This window comes from Gilbertella persicaria, assembly GCF_025201335.1.
Source record: "Gilbertella persicaria strain CBS 190.32 chromosome Unknown B0P05scaffold_3, whole genome shotgun sequence".
NCBI classification, from domain to species: domain Eukaryota; kingdom Fungi; phylum Mucoromycota; class Mucoromycetes; order Mucorales; family Choanephoraceae; genus Gilbertella; species Gilbertella persicaria.
This window is the reverse complement of record NW_026251964.1, coordinates 536,321-555,262: the sequence shown is the minus strand read 5'-3', so window position 1 is coordinate 555,262 and position 18,942 is coordinate 536,321. Positions and strand designations below refer to the sequence as shown.

The following is an 18,942-nucleotide window of genomic DNA, read 5'->3' as shown; positions in this document are numbered from 1 at the left end:
AGAAAGTAACTGAGAGGCTATTTCCCAAGCAAAAGGTTGTTTTTGGAGTGTTTGAAGCTGATCTTGAATTTGTTTCGTGACTAAAGGATCACTTGAACTGTACAGTTGCTCAACAAGCTATACAACAGTCAACAATACGTTCTAGTTTATAAATAGTACATTTTCTACTTGAGCAAGATTCTGTATTTCCATGGTACAATAAAGAAAAGAAAAGAAAAAAAACGCGTTTAGATTGATATCGGTCATTTAATAGATACCCCCTCCAAGTTACAGTCGTGGCTTTTTACTCTTTCTTTTTTTTCTTTGTGTAAAGATGAGCATTAGACAAGCAACTGTAAGTAACGTTAGTTGGCTCTAATTGAGTTCTAACAATGACCAGCTTGACGACTTGATTTATATTCAAAACTGTAATTTACTGGATCTTCCAGAAAACTACCAAATGAAGTATTGTAAGCAAAAAGAAGGTAGATACGCATTGAAATACTCATAGCATATAGACCTTTACCATGCTTTATCTTGGCCTCAGCTTTCTTTCGTTGCTGAAGATGAAAATGGCAAGATTGTTGGATACGTATTAGCTAAAATGTAAGTTGAAAAGTATTCACAATGGTGATATTGATAGATACATAGGGAAGAAGAACCTACAGACGTTCCTCATGGCCATATCACATCTTTATCTGTTATGCGTACCTATAGACGTCTTGGTATTGCTCAAAAGTTGATGACTCAAGCTACCAGTCAAATGGCCACTGTCTTTGGTGCTCATTACGTCTCTCTACACGTCCGTAAAACCAATCGTGCTGCCATTGGCCTTTATAGAGATACTTTGAAGTTTGAGTAAGTTTTCTTAGCAGCCCATGTCGTGTGATTTTAATGTTTATTATGATAGTGTGCATGACATTGAGAAAAAGTATTATGCTGATGGTGAAGATGCTTTGGCAATGCGTTTGAATTTGAAGGAAACAAAGCCTGTCATTCGTGGTGTTGTGGAAGAGGTTAATGAAGCTGTTGCTGCTCATTAATCGAGGTTCTCATCAAGGAACTTTTTAATATGTTCGAGTAAATCCTTTTTAATCACCTCATTGACGGTTGCTATAAAAGTATTGGATGGGTTGCCATTTTAAATAAAACATGCTTACATCGACCATAATCTCCCATTTCTTTTGTTAATTCATCTAAAGAAGCGTTTTGCAAGTTTTTGTTTCGTACAGTATCTATTTTTTATTAAGCCTATATCCTATGTATCTCTCTCTCTTACCACGACTGTAAGCATCCAAGTTGTCATTCCAACCTGATTCTTGTAAGCGCAGCTTCAGTAGCTCAAGTAATCTGGAGATGATTAGTTATTGCCTAACATTCCTTTTTCTTCACCTTTCTTTCTCTCCTGACTCGACAAAGAGCCTACTGACTGCTGTTCTCATTTTCTCTGTGTCTGACATTACGAAATAAGAAATAAAGAAATAAAGAATGGCATTTTGCGTCTCAAAAGGTATGAAATAAGCCACCATGATCGATAATGTATAGCATAAAATGTAACAAGAGCTAGCTAAGCCAATAGATACATAACTTGCATACTTTGGATATGAATGTACCTTAATAGTACCATAAAGTATTTTAAAATAGGACATGTTTTTGGCATAAAGTACATCCAAAAACCCTGTACTCAAGTTTTGCAAGATGTTAACACAACCAAATAAAAGGAAACCCATTTGCAGGTGCTTCAAGTATCAGCTTTGTAAAAAAATAAAAAATTTTGGTCATTTTGATAAAACTATTTTTATAATTTAGAAGACTTCGATAAAGGTCTAAAAGTATAATCAAGTCTATATTTTTTTTGAGCTGGTAAAAAAAAAAAAGAAGCCATTTTCTTCTCTTTCCTTTTGTTTATGGTTTATAGATGAACCGCAACCACAAAAAGAACTCAAGGAAGATACAGGATAACTACAAACAGGCTATGTCCAAATAAGAAGCCCAAGAAGGAGGTCGCACACAATTATGACAGAAAAGTAGGATCTTCTGTCATTAAAAGTTCTCTGAAAAATACCTGTAAAGACAAAAAGCTGGTTGAGTCTATCAATGCGTTGGCTAAATACGTAACAAGAGCCGTCTATACGAACTCTTTATTCACCAATTTTTTACATTTGAAATTTGTTGAGGCTGATGAAGAAATACCAATTTGATCAAGATCTTATGTAAGTCATATCTGAAGTTTTGAAAAGATTCTCACTTAATACAAGATTTGGGCTGCGAAATCTGGGATATCTACGGCAATTGCAGCTATGTACCCCTCCGGTCTCCAGAAAATGTTAGCGCTATTATATATGCATATTCCACAGTATTGTATAAATTCATAAGCATCATCTAAGTAAAACATAAAGCAACCACCGAGCTTCAATCTCTGAGTACAGCAAGCTTAACAAAGCTTCTTGTTGGATGCAAACAAAGGTATAATATGTATACATATTATAACATAAATGTTGGTTAATTCCACTAGCTGGAACAAGTCTTCAAAACTCAAGTTTCAATTTTATATTAAGAAACAAAAAGCGATAAGTGCAATAAGCAAGCACCTCATAAAGTATAACTAGAATGTATCTACCGATATTAAGAGAGCCAAGAAGAATCCAAATCAAGATTGTCCTTCCTTGCTGATCGATGATAGTGCAAAGCCTTCCACAATAACTATTGCGTATGGAAATGACAGCTTCTTCTCGAGTATACAAGGAAAGGAATTGGAGCTGATGAAATGTATCCTAACGGCTTTGTACAGGTACTTTTTTGACAGAAGTAGCTTCATTTGTATGGTTGGAAAGTATTCGACAAGCCAAATATGCGACTTCTGTAAAGAAGGAAATACCGAAAAAGTTGTGGCAAAAGAACCAAAAAAAAACAATGTACTCAGTATTGCAGTGCCAAAAAACCATCTCAAATGTTGTTTGAAATCGCAATATTATGGCTGTGGAAAACATCTCGGGCATTTTCTTATACGCATTTATAAAGAATAATGTCTGACTAACTCCAAAAATCATAGCTATCACCCTGCATGCTTGGTATAACTCTTTTATACATTCTACAGATAAACAAGTTGTCTGAATTGCAGTCTTTAATTTCGTGCCAAAAATTTTACACCTTCTAAATTTAGAGATATTGTATTTGACATTGCATGAAAATGCAAGAACAAAATCATAAAAGAAATACTCCTATTCTCTCGAGAAATACAATAGCCAAGATATACATTTAAGCGAGTACCTCGATACAATACATGTTTTTTCTCTTTTAAAAAAAAGAACATTAAACAATCTTATTGATTTGGCATAAAAAAACGGCGGTTTCTTTTTTTTTTGCATTGAAGAAATCCAGCGGGGTTTTCAAGGAGGAAAGATGACGTTTTATGGGAAACGCGTTTTTCTTTTTTATTTCGAGATTGAAGAAAAAGCAGCATGCTTATCGTCCTTTCATAATGAGCAGCGAATTAGACATACCCAGTTCTCCTCAACCCCGCACAACACAATCTCAACAATCAAGTCTTATACGCATTGTAAAAGCCCAAGTCACCTTATTGATTTCTAATCTCAACCAAGATAACTTTGCTCGAAAGTCAACTGAAATCAAAACAGTAAGTCTAGCTAGATGTAATCCTAACACTCATACTGTCTTAGTTGGTGGAGACACATGGTGAAAGCATACGCGAGCACTTGATTCGTTTTGTACTGTCAGATATCTGTAAACAAGGTTTACTTAAGGATCCTAATGCACCTCATGTTCGACTCTTGAAGGAATACACTGATTTTTCAAAACAAAAAGATAACCTAGAAACCATGACGAGCTTTGGCTTAGCCTTGGAGCAGTTTAGCAAATCAGATGTAGGTACTCGCATTGATCTCGCTGATTTGTTTGATCAACTCGAGTTGGATTCATTGGACAAGATTATATTCTCAACTCCTTTATTTTCTGGGCCATTGGATGAACAAGGTAAGAAAACATGCAGGCTATGGTCAATACTAAAGAAAGGTAGCCAAACATGTCTTTACAACCCATATTCATTATGCAATTCCAATATTATCAGCTACAGTTGAAAAGTTGCCTGAAAGCGTCTTGCAGTATTTTTTTAATGCGATTGCTAATGTATTGAGCAAAGATGATTATCAGTTCAATTATGAACAACTTCAAGCGATCATTTCCATTTGCGGTCATCGTTGCACAGCAGCCATTGAACAAGTCAAGTCATTGATCAACCTCAAGCCAAAACCTAACAAATTGATGGATGAGGCATATTTCGAATTGTGTATAGCTGAAATGTACAAGGCTTCACCTTGTTCTACAGACAAGATATTGGGTTTGATAAAAGACTTGAATGTAAGCTTTTTTTTTTTCTAGACTGCGTGTCTTGTTTTTTTTTTTTGTTTTTTTTGTCATGCTGATAGGATGTTATAGGTACTTCCTGGTATATTGGAAGGTCTTCCCTTGTTTTTTGCCTTGGATCTTGTCTGTTTAGCAGATAGCCAAAAGCTAATGCATTTAGAATCATGGCTTCAAGAACAATTCTCAAAGCAGCAGCAACAATCAGAAAAAGATGCTTATGCTAGTCGATGTCTGGATTTCTTAAATCAAAAGATAGTCAATGAATATGAAAGACAGACAGGAAAAGATACTCAAAAGAGCATGCCTGTCTCTCTTGAAGCCATAAGTACATTATTGAAAGTCTTATCAGAAAGGTAAAGAAGATCAACAAATAGAAGACATACTGATTTAAATGTACAGTGGTTTGTCTCCTCATTATGTTGACATGATGAAAGAAGTCCAAAACAAATGCTTACAAGCATTTCCTAAACTTATCAATATTGGAACACAAGCCATACCTGGATCCACAGGTGCAGAAGTCTCATTTAAGCCTGACATTGAAGAAGAAGCCAATCTTTATTATGAGCGTATCTATAATGGCGAGTTAAGTATGGAGGCCATGATTGAACTATTGAAGCGGCTTTCTGTATCTCAAGACCCAAGAGAACAAGATGTGTATGCTTGTATGATTCATAACTTGTTTGATGAGTATGCTTTTTTCCCTAAATATCCAGATAAAGAACTGTCGATTACAAGTACATTACTTGGTTCGCTTATCCAGCATCGATTAGTGTCCTTTGTGCCCTTGGGAATTGCACTACGCTATGTGTTGGATGCACTAAGGAATCCGGTTGGCTCAAAAATGTTTACTTTTGGTGTACAGGCACTTGGGCAGTTTCAATCACGTTTGTCTGAATGGCCTCAATACTGTACACATTTGCTTCAAATCCCTCATTTTGTGCAATCTCAGCCTGATCTAGTAAGCTTTATTCAACAAGCATTGCATAGTAAAGAAACAGCAGCAACAACAACAGCGGTGGACCTTATGCCTGTGAGTATTCCTTTTATCAGCGTACATGTACCTCCTACACCCAAAGGCAATATTGTCTACACAGATCCTCCTAGTTCAGTTCAAGAAAAGATTTTATTTATCATTAACAATGTGGCACTCAACACAATGGAAACAAAAGTAGCAGATCTCAAGGAAATATTGAAACCAACTAGTTTTGAATGGTTTAGTCGTTATTTGGTCGTCAAGCGTATTTCTTCTGAGCCTAACAATCACGAACTGTATGTGTTAGTGCTGGACTTATTTGGATCAAAATTACTCTATTTGCATGTCTTGAATGAGACGTTGGCCAATATTTTGGTCTTGCTGAATTCTGAAAAGACAGTTTCTCATTCTTCAGAACGTACTTTACTCAAGAATCTCGGTGCATGGCTTGGAAGGATTACATTGGCCAAAAACAAACCTATTCTTCATAAACACATTGCATTCAAAGTAAGTTGGCACTTGGTGATAGATTTGTTAATGATAGCATAGGATTTATTGTTGGAAGGATATGATACACAACGCTTGATTGTAATAATTCCGTTTGTCTGCAAAGTACTTGAACAAGGTGCTAAAAGCAAGATATTTAGGCCACCTAATCCTTGGTTGATTTCTATTCTTAAGCTCTTGGTTGAACTGTACGACTATGCAGATCTCAAATTAAATCTCAAGTTTGAAGTCGAGGTATTATGCAAGAGTTTATCGATTGAACTCAAAGACATCACACCTACCAGTGTATTGAAAAAAAGGCAACAACCTACCAGTGTGTCTAAAGAAGCGTTTAATCCTCCACCACCTCCTTCCACTAGACTTGATACGATTCCTATTCCTAACTTGGCACCTTATTTAGTGTTCAATCCTCAAATCGTATTGTATTCTTCTCAACCAGGTGCCAAACACTTAGTGTTACAGGCATTTACAGAATCCATTCGAGAATTCATTGGTCCTGTCGTAGAGCGTGCTGTTGCGATTGCTGCTGTCTCCACACGCCATTTAGTCAGTAAGGACTTTGTGACAGAAGCAGATGAAAACAAGATGCGAAAAGCAGCTCATATGATGGCTCAAAATCTAGCTGCCAGTCTTGCCATGGTCACTAGCAAAGAGCCACTCAGGCTAAGTGTGGTGGCTAACTTGAGGACTATCTTTTTAGCCCATGGATTGAACGATAGCATGGCAGAACAAGCGATTATCTTGACCGTCGCTGATAATTTGGATCTGATGTGTGCCGTCATTGAAAAGGCAGCCATAGAAAAAGCCACTGTGGAGATCGATGAGACATTGACCACCGCTTTTGCTGCTCGTAAACAACATCGCGAACAACGACCCAATCAACCTTTTGTGGATATGGAGACATATCAAATGTCAAGGTTTCCAACTCACTTACCACAACCTTTGCGTCCAAAACCAAACGGATTGCAACCTGCTCAATTGAGTGTCTATGAAGATTTCATGCGTATTCCTCGTACTTTATCAAATGCGACTGCTGTTACTACGCCTCTTGTGGCGCCAACAGCTGCTACTGCTACTACACCAATGAGTAGTCATACTGCCATTATGACAAATGGCTCTATCATGGATACCAACCATGTTCGTATGGATTATCCAAACTATAGTTCGCCTGCCATGGCATTTGATACTTTGCCTGGCCATCTTCCAATTTTAAATGCACACATTATCATGGACCGGTTTGCTCAATACATGACTGAGCTTGATAAACTCATACACCAAACAAACATCAACACAATCAACGGTCTACCTCCACAAAGTGATATTCGAAACTTGGTCAGACAGATTCCTTTACTTGCCTTGTCAAGTCATGACAAAGCAGAAGTAGCCAGAGCATTTGCACAAAAAGTAGTTCAATTGCTTTACAAGAGTGAAACGCCATTAGCTATTGAAGTCTATGTTGTCTTGTTAGAACATTTGTGTGAAGTATCACCTAACGTAGGCACCCTAGTCACTTCTTGGTTGACCCATGCTGATGATGAACGTAAATACAATGTGCCAGTAACCGTCGCTCTGATGAAAGCAGGCTTGATTCATTTATCTGAACAAGATCAAGAACTATCTGTTTTAATTGATAGTGGAAGAACAAGTGCAATTGAATTTACTGTGCGTTTGATTCGAGCTTGTCTGTTGAGTGACTATCCATTAGCCACAAGACAGGAATTTATGGCTTCTTTAGAAGCACTCAGTCGTATTAAGACACCTTATCCCATGGTCATTTCTTTACTTGAAGACTTGCAAAAGATGGCTAAACCTCAACAGAAAGAAATGAATATCAAAGATGCTGGTCTTCGTGAACAACTCCAGTTTTACTTTGCAGAATGGGTACGTTTATATCAACATCCAGCTACAACAGACAAGACGATGCAAGCCTTTGCTACTCAGCTCTCTCAACAAGCCGTGTTTAAATCCGATAGCTATTTGTTTTCTCGTATTGCTATTGAAGCTTCGATTGAGCATGCTATCAAGTTTAAAATGGTACCTGGCCAATCGGTCAGCATAGCTTATCAGCCCATTGATGCTTTGTCTAAACTGATTGTGTGCCTAGTACAAGCTGAAGGTCAAGTAGACTATTTCAGCCGTGTCTTGTCTGTGATTGTGTTGTGTATGGCTCAACATCATCAAGTGCGTGGTCCGTTGTTTGATCAAAGGCCCTTTTTGAGATTACTGGCTAGTATCTTGACTGATTTGCATTTAGTTGAACAGCATATTCAGCCACTGTATTTACCTTTGTTGACAGCATTCAGTGATACATTATATACATTACAACCTAGTTATTTTACAGGATTCACATTTGCTTGGTTGCAATTGATGTCACATCGTTTCTTTATGCCTCAACTGTTAATGTCTGATAATCAAAAGGTAAATACCTATAGTATCATATCTCTATTGCTTATGTGTTCATTGTTAGGGATGGCCTAGCTTCCAGCGATTGCTTGTCTGTCTGTTCAAGTTTTTGGCTCCTTATCTTTCTCAAACTGAGTTAGGTGACACTACACATATGCTCTACCGAGGCACGTTACGTGTGCTGCTTGTGTTGCTCCATGATTTCCCTGAATTCCTGTGTGATTATCACCATAGTTTTTGTGATGTAATTCCAATCAGTTGTATCCAAATGCGCAATTTGATCTTGAGTGCTTTTCCTCGAAACATGCGGTTGCCTGACCCTTTCACGCCCAATCTGAAAATCGACTTGTTGCCTGAAATCCATCAGTCTCCTCGAGTCTTGTCTGATTATACGACTGTACTTGCTCATCTAAAGCAACCATTAGATCAATGCATAGAGAGATCACCCTCTTCTCGCTTGTTGAAAGATATCTCGAGCCAATTGACCAAGAAGGTGGACATACCTCTTATGAATGCAGTTGTGTTCTATTTAGGCACGTTGGCCATTGCTAAAGGCACACCAGTCCATCAAGGACCTGCTATGGATATCTACCAACATTTGTTGTCTGAATTGAATTCAGAAGGTATAAGTCTTTTGTCTCAATGATGTTGCTAATGACTTATAGGGCGTTATTATTTCTTGAGTGCCATTGCCAACCAATTACGCTATCCCAATAGCCATACACATTACTTCAGTTGTGTGTTATTGTATTTGTTTGTGGAAGGCAAAAAAGAGATCACCAAAGAACAAATCACCCGTGTTCTTTTAGAGCGTTTGATTGTCAATAGACCTCATCCTTGGGGCCTATTGATTACTTTTATTGAATTGATCAAGAATCCTCGGTATAGTTTTTGGAATCATTCATTTACTCGCTGTGCGACAGACATTGAACGATTGTTTGAAAGTGTTTCAAGGTAATACAAACATATTCCCCCCTTTTTTTTTTTTTTTTTTTTTTGCTAACAAACTTATGCATGTCTAGGTCAATTAACCAAAACTAATCTTTTTTTTTTTCTACAATACATCCTCTTTATTGTTGATTATACCTTTTATACACAGAAAAAAATATTGGATGTCTTTTCATGATTTTTGAAATCAAAAATAAAGATTGCATGCTTTCCATCCATGAATAATAAGTTTCCTAGAGTAGAATAAATGAACACTGTAAACTGTGTAGGTTGTTTACTTGACAAAAATAAGTAGACATTAGTACTGGTGAGTCATATTCTTGCTGATTTATTTCTCTGCTCTAATGTAAGTAACACTACAATTATTACTTATGCTCTGCTTAATTTCTAGAATTTAATTTTTGCTTATTTAATATTTTGTTTTTTTTTTTTCAGGATAAAGTGTAGATCTAATGAAAATACATGTTTGTCTGAAGGACCTTTTATACCTACATGTATTTTTTTTTTTTTTTTTTTGTTTTCTTCTGCTAAAACAAACCATTGACAATCGCTATTTAAATGTATTGTAAGGGTGACGTCTGAAAGCTTGTTTGATTTACAGCTCAGAATTATCCCCTGTTATTTTTTATAGTCCTCTTTTTTTTTCTCTTTTCTTTTTTTTTGTGCCCCACTATTATACACCATGAGTGCCATTTTCCGTCGCGCCTATTCTACCAAGACCCTTATTCCTCCTAACGTTGCTGCTGCCACCAGACTCTCTGGTTCTGCTAAGGACGGTCAAATCAACGAATTGGTCAACTTCTACAAGGTAAACAAACTTATTCATATCTAATGACTCATGTGTCTATGTAGAGATTGCCCAAGGGTACTGCTGAACTTCCCAAGCCCTCTGGTCCTTGGGGTCGTTACAAGGCTCGTTACATTGATGGTGACAATGCTTCTGTTACTCCTTTGCTTCACCTTATCTTTGGTGTCTTCACCATTGGTTACACTATCGACTACCACTTCCACTTGAGTAAGTAACTTGTTTATATATTCAGTATTTTGTTTTATTGACTTGATCATTAGAGCACCACAAGAACGTCGAACACCACTAAATGCGAGGCATAAAGTGAAAAATAAAATCAACTTTTTTGTATGTAAACAACACAATGAATGCTTTTTTTTGTTTCTGTTTTTAATTGAAAGAAGGGGGGAAACAAGATGTACACATACAACACTTGTCTGGTTTATTTTTGTTTTTATTCTACTCACTATCATAGAGTTGTTCATCTTTTGTATCTCCTACGCTATGAATTTCTTCTGTTTCAGAGTCTTCTTCAGAGTCTAAAATGGAGGTTGATGGATAGGATTCTATATCGTGTGATTCTATATCTTGATCTTTGACAGGAAACATATAATTGCCATATTCTCGACTTTGATCCATGATTTGCTTGGCCTTTTCGCGCGCATTTTCGACAACACCTTTTTGATTTAGCATGTCGCTCTGGATCAATCGAAATCCAACTTCGGGTACAAGCACTTGTTGAAGAAATTCCAAGGGCATCTGAGGTGAAACTAAGTGTTGAGCTAAATAGCCTGACTTGAGATAATGTTCTGTCAAGACATCCAAAATGACAGCAGCCCCCTTAGGACCGTAATAACCAGGCAAAGTAGCTTCAAAACGAGTCATGACACCCATGGTACTTCGGGCTTTATTGGAACCCATCTCTCGATAAGAATCTTCAGCCAGTGTACGATAGTCACTAGGTAGCTTGTCAGCAATCACCAAGTCCAATTCATCCTTGTATCGCATCACCCTTTTTCCAAGCTTATCAAAATCAATCTCTCTAGGATACCCCTTTTTACGACCTTCTGGTTTAATATTTAATTCCAATCGATGTAGTTTACAAAACGCATCTTTATCTATGGATGAAACACGTCGCTTGATGGTCAAATTGGTGGGTAAGCTATAGACGCTTTTTTCGTTTTGTTTTTCTACTTCATCGTTTTGCTTCTTTTCGTATTCTCGGTCTTTGTCTTTGATGGCTTGAATGGCATTTTTTAATGGTTCTGTCAAAAGAGCAAAACGTTCGCCACAATAAGGACAATAGGCATCCTCATCCTGTTTGAGATCTGTCTTGACAATGCGTTTTAGCAGGACTGGTGTCTCTGGTGTTTTGGCAATCTTTTTAGGTAAAGTCAACTTGTTCTTGTCGCTAGGATGATCAGTACGGAATGGATCGTTGTCAGCAGCAGTCGATCGTCTTGGCATCACCAGAGACTCTTGTCGTTGCTTGGATAATGATGACTCTCCTGTAGTTTGATTTGAAGACATGATAGGTCCAGATCTTTGCTTCATAGGTTGAAAGTCGTCAAAACCATCGTCTCCTTCATGAGATCGACTGGTACTCAGTTGATCTTGAAATCTGGTTATATTGACAACATCAGGGGATGAGATAGGAACAGTTACCTGGTAGTCTCTGTTTTTGTTCTTTTTTTGTACATGTGTATCCCCAAATGTGTTCTTTTTACTAAGTGTATTGAAATTAAAAATGGGCGCCTTTCTTTTGTTTCCTTTGTTCATTTTAGTTTAAAAAAAAAAGAAAAGAAAAATGGGCATGAAATATATATCGATCCATCAAGCCACAGTGTCCTGAATGACAAGAATGTGTTGTCATGACAACAGCTTATCTGATCGATAAAAGATGTCTTAATATAAAAGCACTTATTTAAGTAAGCATTAAAAAAAAATAGCTTTTTTTTTCTTTTTATTACCAATTATATCATGAAGCCGGATACCATGGATGACCAGAATACCACCACTATTTTACAAAAACCCAATGAACCTGATGAACCAACATATGATAAACCAAACACATATGATGAATACCAAGAACCTTTACCTCAAGAAGTGATTGATGACCTGATCGTACGAGCTGAATTCATCAATGGCAAACGACCCGACATAAAGACAAATGACCAAGACACAAGCTCCTCATGTCCAACTATCAGCTTATTGTCTCATGTGCCTTCATCAACCACCAGTCTAACCACTACACCTCCTCCTACTTCCATAAGTCCTAGTACGTCTAGTATCAGTAGCGAGAGCAGTAACACAAGCAGCTCAACGACACGACAAGCACTATTACAAATCCTGAAAAAGAAGCCTATGGAAGATATGGTCATGTATGATTTACGTAAACAGTCGCTTGCTAGACCATTTGAACATGATGTGTATTTTAAAGGCACGAAAATACCCGCCTATAAAAAGATACAGCCTCATTCGTATTCATGGGGATTCCAAAATATCCTGTATCGATTGTCTCTGGATGGCAATATCGTGAGTGACAAACACAAGGTAGCAGAAGCAAAAAGAAGAGCTTTCAAGAAAGAAATCACGATTGAATGGGGTGATTTCCCTTTGAATGAGAAAGAATATACACCAGAAGAAGACGATGAATTGACAGCAGATACAAAATCAGGCCCATTGTACAATCGAACCAATTCTCATCTTTTGTTTACGTATGATACTGAATTTGAAGGCTTTTTGATTCGTTGGAAGCGTGCTAGTCTATTATCGCATGATTTAGTCTGTCAAATTAGACCTGAAAAGCACTTGGAAGATGGCAATGACAAGAAGACATGGCGTGTTATTGCTGAATTTGATAGTCATCGTATGGGCTATTTTGTTCATTTGGGACAATTGTTGATTGACAAGAATGCGCTGGGTTTAGTAGACAGACCAGATCAATTAGAAGCACATATTATTATCACTTGTAGTACATTGATAGATTTAATGCGAGAAGTAGTAGAAAAGGCAGTTGGATTAAACAAAGGAGGTGTTGTAGGCAGTGATTAAATAAATAAATGGTAGTTTTTTTTTTTTTTATTTGGGTTTAGTGGTTATTCGACTGGGTCTTTTAGAAACAGTCTCCACTTGTTTGAGTTCCTTGTTTGATTGTTAATTATTCTAGTGTCTTTCAACTTGCTCTTTACCTGTGCTCTTTTCTTGATAGATTCAATAATATAAGGCTGTTGTTTGACTAATTCATTCTTTAGTTTATGCTCCCTTGTACCTTTAGGATTTAACCATTCTAGTAATTGATCAATCTACAGTTAAAATTTAGTTTACTATTTTTTTTTTTTTTTTTTTTACTTCTTCAGGCTCTGTATAGTATTTCCACCAACCATGGTATTCACTCGGATGTCCACTTGAGAGCTCATTCATACGATTTTCAAGCCAAATACTCTCTTCTTCAAAGCCTTGTAGTTCCATTAATCTTTTGATAAACCATCGACCCCCACCATAACCCCATGGTTGTTCTGGTAAATCTGTCTGATGGTCTCTTTCCATCATCAACTGAATATCACCGTCACTTGGGCTATGGACATAAAGACGACCAGAACCACATGTATTGGAGATACCTACATTATCCAAATAGTAATAACGGTTATTGAACCGATCTTTACCAAGAGGACGAATGCGTAATGTCATGTATCTTCGCATGGATCTTTCCAGATGTTCCTCCTATTGTTGGTTCAGTCTATCAATCATGAATCTTTTTTTTTTTTACCTTCTTTCTTAAGGTACGCTCATCTTCTTCTAATTTTCGTCGTTCATTAGCTTTGATGCGTTGTTCTTGACTCTTTGCTTTTGCAACTTCGCGTTGTTCTGCATATTGCTTTTTCCGTTGTTGTTCTTGTTCTTCTCGTTCGCGTTGCTTTTGTTTGAGTTTTTCTTGTCTGGATTGATGTCGTCGTTCACGAGCAGCAAGTCGACTGTCCGAACTTGAGTGTTGGATTAGTATTGATCATCGCATCGTATACTTACGAATCACTTTCTAACGCAGAGTCCTCATCATTCGAATCTCTTGAAGAACAGGAATCATCACTATCATCTGAATCCTCTTCTTCACCTAATTCTAATTTCTCTGCTTTGTCTCTTTTGTCCATCTCTGTTCGTTTGATAGCCCTAAACAGAAGTCCATGATGAGTATGATTCTATGTTCATCGTGTGATCCTACAGTGCTTTTGATTCCTTGTTGAGTTCTACTTTTTGCTTTCGAAATTCAGAGAGTTGCTCTTGACAATAATCCATATAGTTTCTATACTATGGTCAATAAGACAAACGAAACAATCCTACTTGCCTTATCAAAGTAGACTCATTCACAACATCAATCAAGAAACTCAAAATGTCCAATTTTTGCTTCATACTCAAGGTTGGGTATTGTTTCTCTCGGTCAGCAGCAGTTGAGCCCATTTTGGGCACTAAATGCTGTAATAACTCATCTACATTCGGCAATAGTTCAGGTGTAGCCACATCATTTAAGCAGCCTATTAAAGAAGTCTCCCAACCACGACGATCATAATTAGCACGCAGTTCTTTGTTATCCCATTTTTGAGCAATGCGTAAATGCTCTTTATCTCGCCAGCCTCGTTCAACGCGGGGCAAGACACTTTCTGATCTGGGTCTATCTCGACGCTGCTCTTCTTCCTCTTCACTTTCTGCTTGACTGTCGTCTTCTTCTTCTTCAAGGGACTCAACATAGGTTTCCATCACGTCACCATTGATCAATTCATTCGCCGTATCTTCATTTCGTTCATTAATGATCACATTCAGCAAACAAGCATTATATTCAACAAGAACAGTTGCCTTAGGCTGATGTGTTGTATGAAAAAGAGCCCGTTCAAAATCATCCACACTATAGGCTGTCAGTTTCAAAGGTTCAGAGAACACAGTCAAGAATGTCCAGATCGAAAGAAAAGCATCAAACAGTTCAGGCGGTATAGGTGAGTCGCCATGAGGTCGAGGGCGTCCAGATCTGCCGCCACTAGAGTACGGAATGATGCCATGTTGAGCATTATATATCTGAGGATTCATGTCAATCAAGGCCCAATTGAGATTAGGGTCTTTACGGTAGATGGGAAGATCAAGGTCCTCAATGGGGTATTTAATAGCTGCTTGCTTTTTTTTCTCTTGGCGTAATCGTTCTCTTTCTTCTTTTAGTCTGGCTTTTTGAAGCAAGGATTCTTGTCGTCTGGCTTGCTTCTCTGCTTCTTTTTCATCGGCTGTCTTAAACGTTGTCAATTTGCGTTTCCTTGATGCTTGTAAAAAGGCTGAATCTTGTCTATGCTGTAAATGATGAGGAAGAGCTGTATCCATACCATAAGCAATAGCAACAGAAGACTAACAAGAACAATCAGTATCTATTGCATACTGTTTCTGTATACCTTAATTAACCATGGTGCATTGACATAAGGTTCTTTACAAGAACATTCACGTATAAAACTCTGTACATTAAACCGATTAAAACTATGTTTATCTCTGTCCAATTGGTGTTCTAGTACAATCCGTCTACAGTCTTCTAAGGGTTGTCCTACTTCATTTAGCAATTGTACTTTATATTGACGTTCTTCTACAAGACGATTGTCATTCTCAGACTGAATGATGGGTGGCTGTGGAGTTGGATGAAGAAAAGCGTCTGGGAACCTTAACCGACCATTAGGTTGTCTAGGCACTTGTTCACCTTCTATTCCATCCATGTCTTCTCCTTCTTCTTCTTCCTCTTCTTCTTCTGTTCCTGAATGATTCAAGTTTGATTTAGGCACAAGTTGTCTTGATACTGGGTCTTTTAATACATGTGTATGATGTTGAACTACAATGCGTCCAGGAAGAATATCGACAATCTTGGCTACATAACTACATAAAAGAGTTTGTGTGAATAGCAACATAGCTTTATCTCAACTTGTGTCTACGTACGTGTATCCATTCATTCTACAATGCACGGTTTCGTCAATCACATAGTTTTGTTCAAAATAATGATAGACATCATTCACTAAATCATCCAATCGACTGGTTTCTATTGACCATGAATAATCCTTGTGTGTATTGCACTTATTCACTTACGAAACTGAACTCGATGCAGCATTTGTTTTCTTAAAGCATAACACAGTTTGTATTCAGCTCTATCATGCTCTGTTCGTTCACTTTCAAGTGCTTGTTCATAGGTCAAGTTCTTTCTACCAGTTGCTTCGCACTCCCAAATAGCCTGATGATATAAATTCAACTTTTTTATGTAAGAGCTAAACAGGGAATGAGTCGTCATGACAAAAAGAAAAAAAAAAAAAGTGCATACATACTCATAACTAGTGAACATTTCATTCGTAAAGCGAAGGTACCATACCTCTTTACGTTTACGTTTTGAGTCGTATGGAATAGGTGGTGATATAGGTGCTCTCTTTTTATTTAATAATGGCATATGTATTGCTTTATCAAAAGAAGAAAAGAAAAGAAAAAAGCGCGTATTTTAAGTTTTTTTTTTTCCTTGCTTTCCCGGCTGGACTCAAATTCGTACTCCCCTCTTCTTTTTCATTATGATTGTTCTCTTTTGATCCACAGTCACTTGAAGCATTGAAGACAAGAGTTGTTTTTAGCATTGAGTCTTTCTTTTCTATTTTGGATTCTGTCGTACAAATGCATATAGTTTTAAAATAGTTTTGGATCATCCGAGACTCATTTTCATGCACAACATACTTTGACTCTTATAAACGACATTGCATCTTACACAATATCGTCAATTCCTGTTTAATATGTCCTAAAGGTTAATAAAAAAAAAACCCCCTCGAACTTGCTTTCATCTTTATGCTACATTGAATGGACACACTACCATGTTTTGACCCATTGTTTGTCTTTTTTCATATTTTGTCTCTATCCAATTGTGTTCATATATTTTTTCCATCTATAATTGATCTGGTAAACATTGTATGCTTTTTTTTTATTTGACCTTTTCTTTTGTCTCCTTTGCTTTGTGTAATGATAAAAAAAAGGGGCATCAATGCTTCGATATTCAAACCCCGAATTTCCTTTTTTGATCAACAGTCACTTGCGTGGCTTTTTTTTTTCTTCTGAAGAATGGTGGGCACTGTCACCCCTCCGCTCTTCGTACATCAAAAATCTGCCTGTCAAAATTTTTATTTATTTTTTTCTCTTTCTCTTCCTTTTGTTTTACTTAATATAACAATGGCCGACAACGCAGTTATTAAACCTACTGCTTCAGCTCCAGCTATCGATACTTCCAACTGGCCTCTTTTGTTAAAGGTAGATACATATGAAAAAGTACAGAAGATATTAACAATGTGTAGAACTACGATCAACTTAATGTTCGTACTGGTCATTATACTCCTATTCCTAGTGGTTGTTCTCCTTTGAAGCGTCCTCTTGATGAATATGTTCGTTATGGTGTTATTAACCTTGATAAGGTAAATGTGATACCCTAGATAGACTTCAGTACTCATCCATCACATAGCCTGCTAATCCTTCCTCTCACGAAGTTGTTGCTTGGATTAAGCGTATCCTTCGTGTTGAAAAGACCGGTCACAGTGGTACTCTTGATCCCAAGGTTACTGGTGGTTTGATTGTCTGTGTTGATAGAGCTACTCGTTTAGTCAAGTCTCAACAAGGTGCTGGTAAAGAATACGTGTGTATCTTGCGTCTTCACGATGCTATTGAAAGTGAAAAGAAGTTGTCTCAAGTAGGTATCGATTTCAAATAGACATGTATACTCATGTTATCTAGGCTATTGAAACCTTGACAGGTGCTCTTTTCCAACGTCCTCCTCTTATTTCTGCTGTCAAGCGTCAATTGCGTGTTCGTACTATCCATGAAAGCAAATTGATCGAATTCGATAACGATCGTCATCTTGCTGTCTTCTGGGCTTCTTGTGAAGCTGGTACTTATATGCGTACTTTGTGTGTTCACTTGGGTCTTTTGCTCGGTGTGGGTGGTCACATGCAAGAACTTCGCCGTGTTCGTTCTGGTACTACTTCTGAAAACGTAAGTGATGAAAGCATATAAACCAAGAAACATAACCTCATGTCTGTATAGGATGATATTGTTACTATGCATGATGTATTGGATGCTCAATGGTTATATGACAACACCAAGGACGAATCCTATCTTCGTCGTGTCATTCGTCCTTTGGAATCACTTTTGACCAACTACAAGCGTGTTGTTGTCAAGGACAGTGCTGTCAATGCCATCTGTTACGGTGCCAAGTTGATGCTTCCCGGTCTTTTGCGTTTTGAGAGCGGTATTGAAGTCAATGACGAGATTGTGTTGATGACAACAAAGGGTGAAGCCATTGCTCTTGCCTATGCCCAAATGACCACGGCTGTCATGGCTACTTGTGACCATGGTGTTGTTGCTAAGGTGAAGCGTGTCATTATGGAACGTGATACATACCCTCGCAGATGGGGTATGGGTCCTGTTGCTCTTGCCAAGAAGAAGTTGAAGACAGAAGGCAAGCTTGACAAGTACGGTCGTATCACAGACGAAACACCTGCTACTTGGAAGAATGCCTATGTTGATTATGCCAATAACCCTGATGGTAAGCAACCTGAGCCTGTCTTTGGTACATCTTCAGAAACTGTTGTTGCTGCTGCTGGTATGGCTCCCAAGATTACTGTGCTTGATGTTGCTGCTAAAGATAATAACAATAAGCGCCCTGCCGAAGATGATTTAGATGAAACTGAAGGCAAGAAGGCCAAGAAAGAGAAGAAGGAGAAAAAAGAAAAGAAGGAGAAGAAAGAAAAGAAGGAGAAGAAGAACAAGGCTTAAATATATACATACATATAAATAATCCACCCATTTTTCATGTATACACACACACACACACACAATCATCATTTAAATTCCACTTGAATAAAAAGAAAAAAAAAACGAAAATGAAACATGACTCGAAAATCATGCAGTTTGATATAAAAAGGAG

At 37.5% G+C, this 18,942-nt stretch overlaps 8 protein-coding genes across 8 annotated transcripts; 5 read left to right on the top strand and 3 right to left on the bottom strand.

Moving 5' to 3' along the window:
* Positions 1-313: 313 nt before the first annotated feature.
* Positions 314-1,022, top strand: B0P05DRAFT_568247 (acyl-CoA N-acyltransferase; the record flags this gene model as incomplete). Its single annotated transcript, XM_051581185.1, has 5 exons — positions 314-334; positions 380-449; positions 498-585; positions 631-837; positions 890-1,022. The coding sequence occupies 5 exons, from the start codon at positions 314-316 to the stop codon at positions 1,020-1,022; spliced, it is 519 nt and encodes a 172-aa protein (XP_051439143.1).
* B0P05DRAFT_524483 (transcription factor e(y)2-domain-containing protein) lies at positions 815-1,760 on the bottom strand. Its single transcript, XM_051576203.1, has 4 exons — positions 1,372-1,760; positions 1,259-1,329; positions 1,140-1,214; positions 815-1,092 (listed from the first exon to the last, which is right to left on the bottom strand). The coding sequence occupies exons 1-4, from the start codon at positions 1,707-1,709 to the stop codon at positions 1,019-1,021; spliced, it is 558 nt and encodes a 185-aa protein (XP_051439142.1). The 5' UTR covers positions 1,710-1,760; the 3' UTR covers positions 815-1,018.
* Positions 1,761-4,260: 2,500 nt separating this feature from the next.
* Positions 4,261-9,203, top strand: B0P05DRAFT_461905 (CCR4-Not complex component, Not1-domain-containing protein; the record flags this gene model as incomplete). The annotated part of the gene is made up of 6 exons (XM_051574092.1): positions 4,261-4,356; positions 4,435-4,715; positions 4,762-5,842; positions 5,885-8,260; positions 8,310-8,868; positions 8,911-9,203. 6 exons carry the CDS (start codon positions 4,261-4,263, stop codon positions 9,201-9,203), a joined length of 4,686 nt encoding a protein of 1,561 aa, XP_051439141.1.
* A 636-nt stretch (positions 9,204-9,839) lies between these two features.
* On the top strand, positions 9,840-10,342 carry B0P05DRAFT_524477 (mitochondrial F1-F0 ATP synthase subunit F of fungi-domain-containing protein). The gene is made up of 3 exons (XM_051576202.1): positions 9,840-10,001; positions 10,046-10,208; positions 10,262-10,342. The coding sequence occupies exons 1-3, from the start codon at positions 9,876-9,878 to the stop codon at positions 10,288-10,290; spliced, it is 318 nt and encodes a 105-aa protein (XP_051439140.1). The 5' UTR covers positions 9,840-9,875; the 3' UTR covers positions 10,291-10,342.
* Positions 10,343-10,439: 97 nt separating this feature from the next.
* Positions 10,440-11,447, bottom strand: B0P05DRAFT_462105 (RTC4-like domain-containing protein; the record flags this gene model as incomplete). The annotated part of the gene is made up of 1 exon (XM_051574104.1): positions 10,440-11,447. One exon carries the CDS (start codon positions 11,445-11,447, stop codon positions 10,440-10,442), a length of 1,008 nt encoding a protein of 335 aa, XP_051439139.1.
* A 513-nt stretch (positions 11,448-11,960) lies between these two features.
* B0P05DRAFT_568243 (uncharacterized protein) lies at positions 11,961-13,034 on the top strand (the record flags this gene model as incomplete). The annotated part of the gene is made up of 1 exon (XM_051581184.1): positions 11,961-13,034. The coding sequence occupies one exon, from the start codon at positions 11,961-11,963 to the stop codon at positions 13,032-13,034; it is 1,074 nt and encodes a 357-aa protein (XP_051439138.1).
* Positions 13,035-13,050: 16 nt separating this feature from the next.
* B0P05DRAFT_524472 (uncharacterized protein) lies at positions 13,051-16,458 on the bottom strand. Its single transcript, XM_051576201.1, has 10 exons — positions 16,360-16,458; positions 16,083-16,242; positions 15,936-16,035; positions 15,407-15,875; positions 14,323-15,362; positions 14,200-14,280; positions 14,007-14,147; positions 13,750-13,963; positions 13,332-13,703; positions 13,051-13,285 (listed from the first exon to the last, which is right to left on the bottom strand). The coding sequence occupies exons 1-10, from the start codon at positions 16,432-16,434 to the stop codon at positions 13,079-13,081; spliced, it is 2,859 nt and encodes a 952-aa protein (XP_051439137.1). The 5' UTR covers positions 16,435-16,458; the 3' UTR covers positions 13,051-13,078.
* A 643-nt stretch (positions 16,459-17,101) lies between these two features.
* B0P05DRAFT_524464 (H/ACA ribonucleoprotein complex subunit 4) lies at positions 17,102-18,822 on the top strand. Its single transcript, XM_051576200.1, has 5 exons — positions 17,102-17,273; positions 17,318-17,434; positions 17,482-17,706; positions 17,751-18,008; positions 18,060-18,822. Exons 1-5 carry the CDS (start codon positions 17,196-17,198, stop codon positions 18,789-18,791), a joined length of 1,410 nt encoding a protein of 469 aa, XP_051439136.1. The 5' UTR covers positions 17,102-17,195; the 3' UTR covers positions 18,792-18,822.
* The last annotated feature ends 120 nt before the right edge of the window (positions 18,823-18,942 follow it).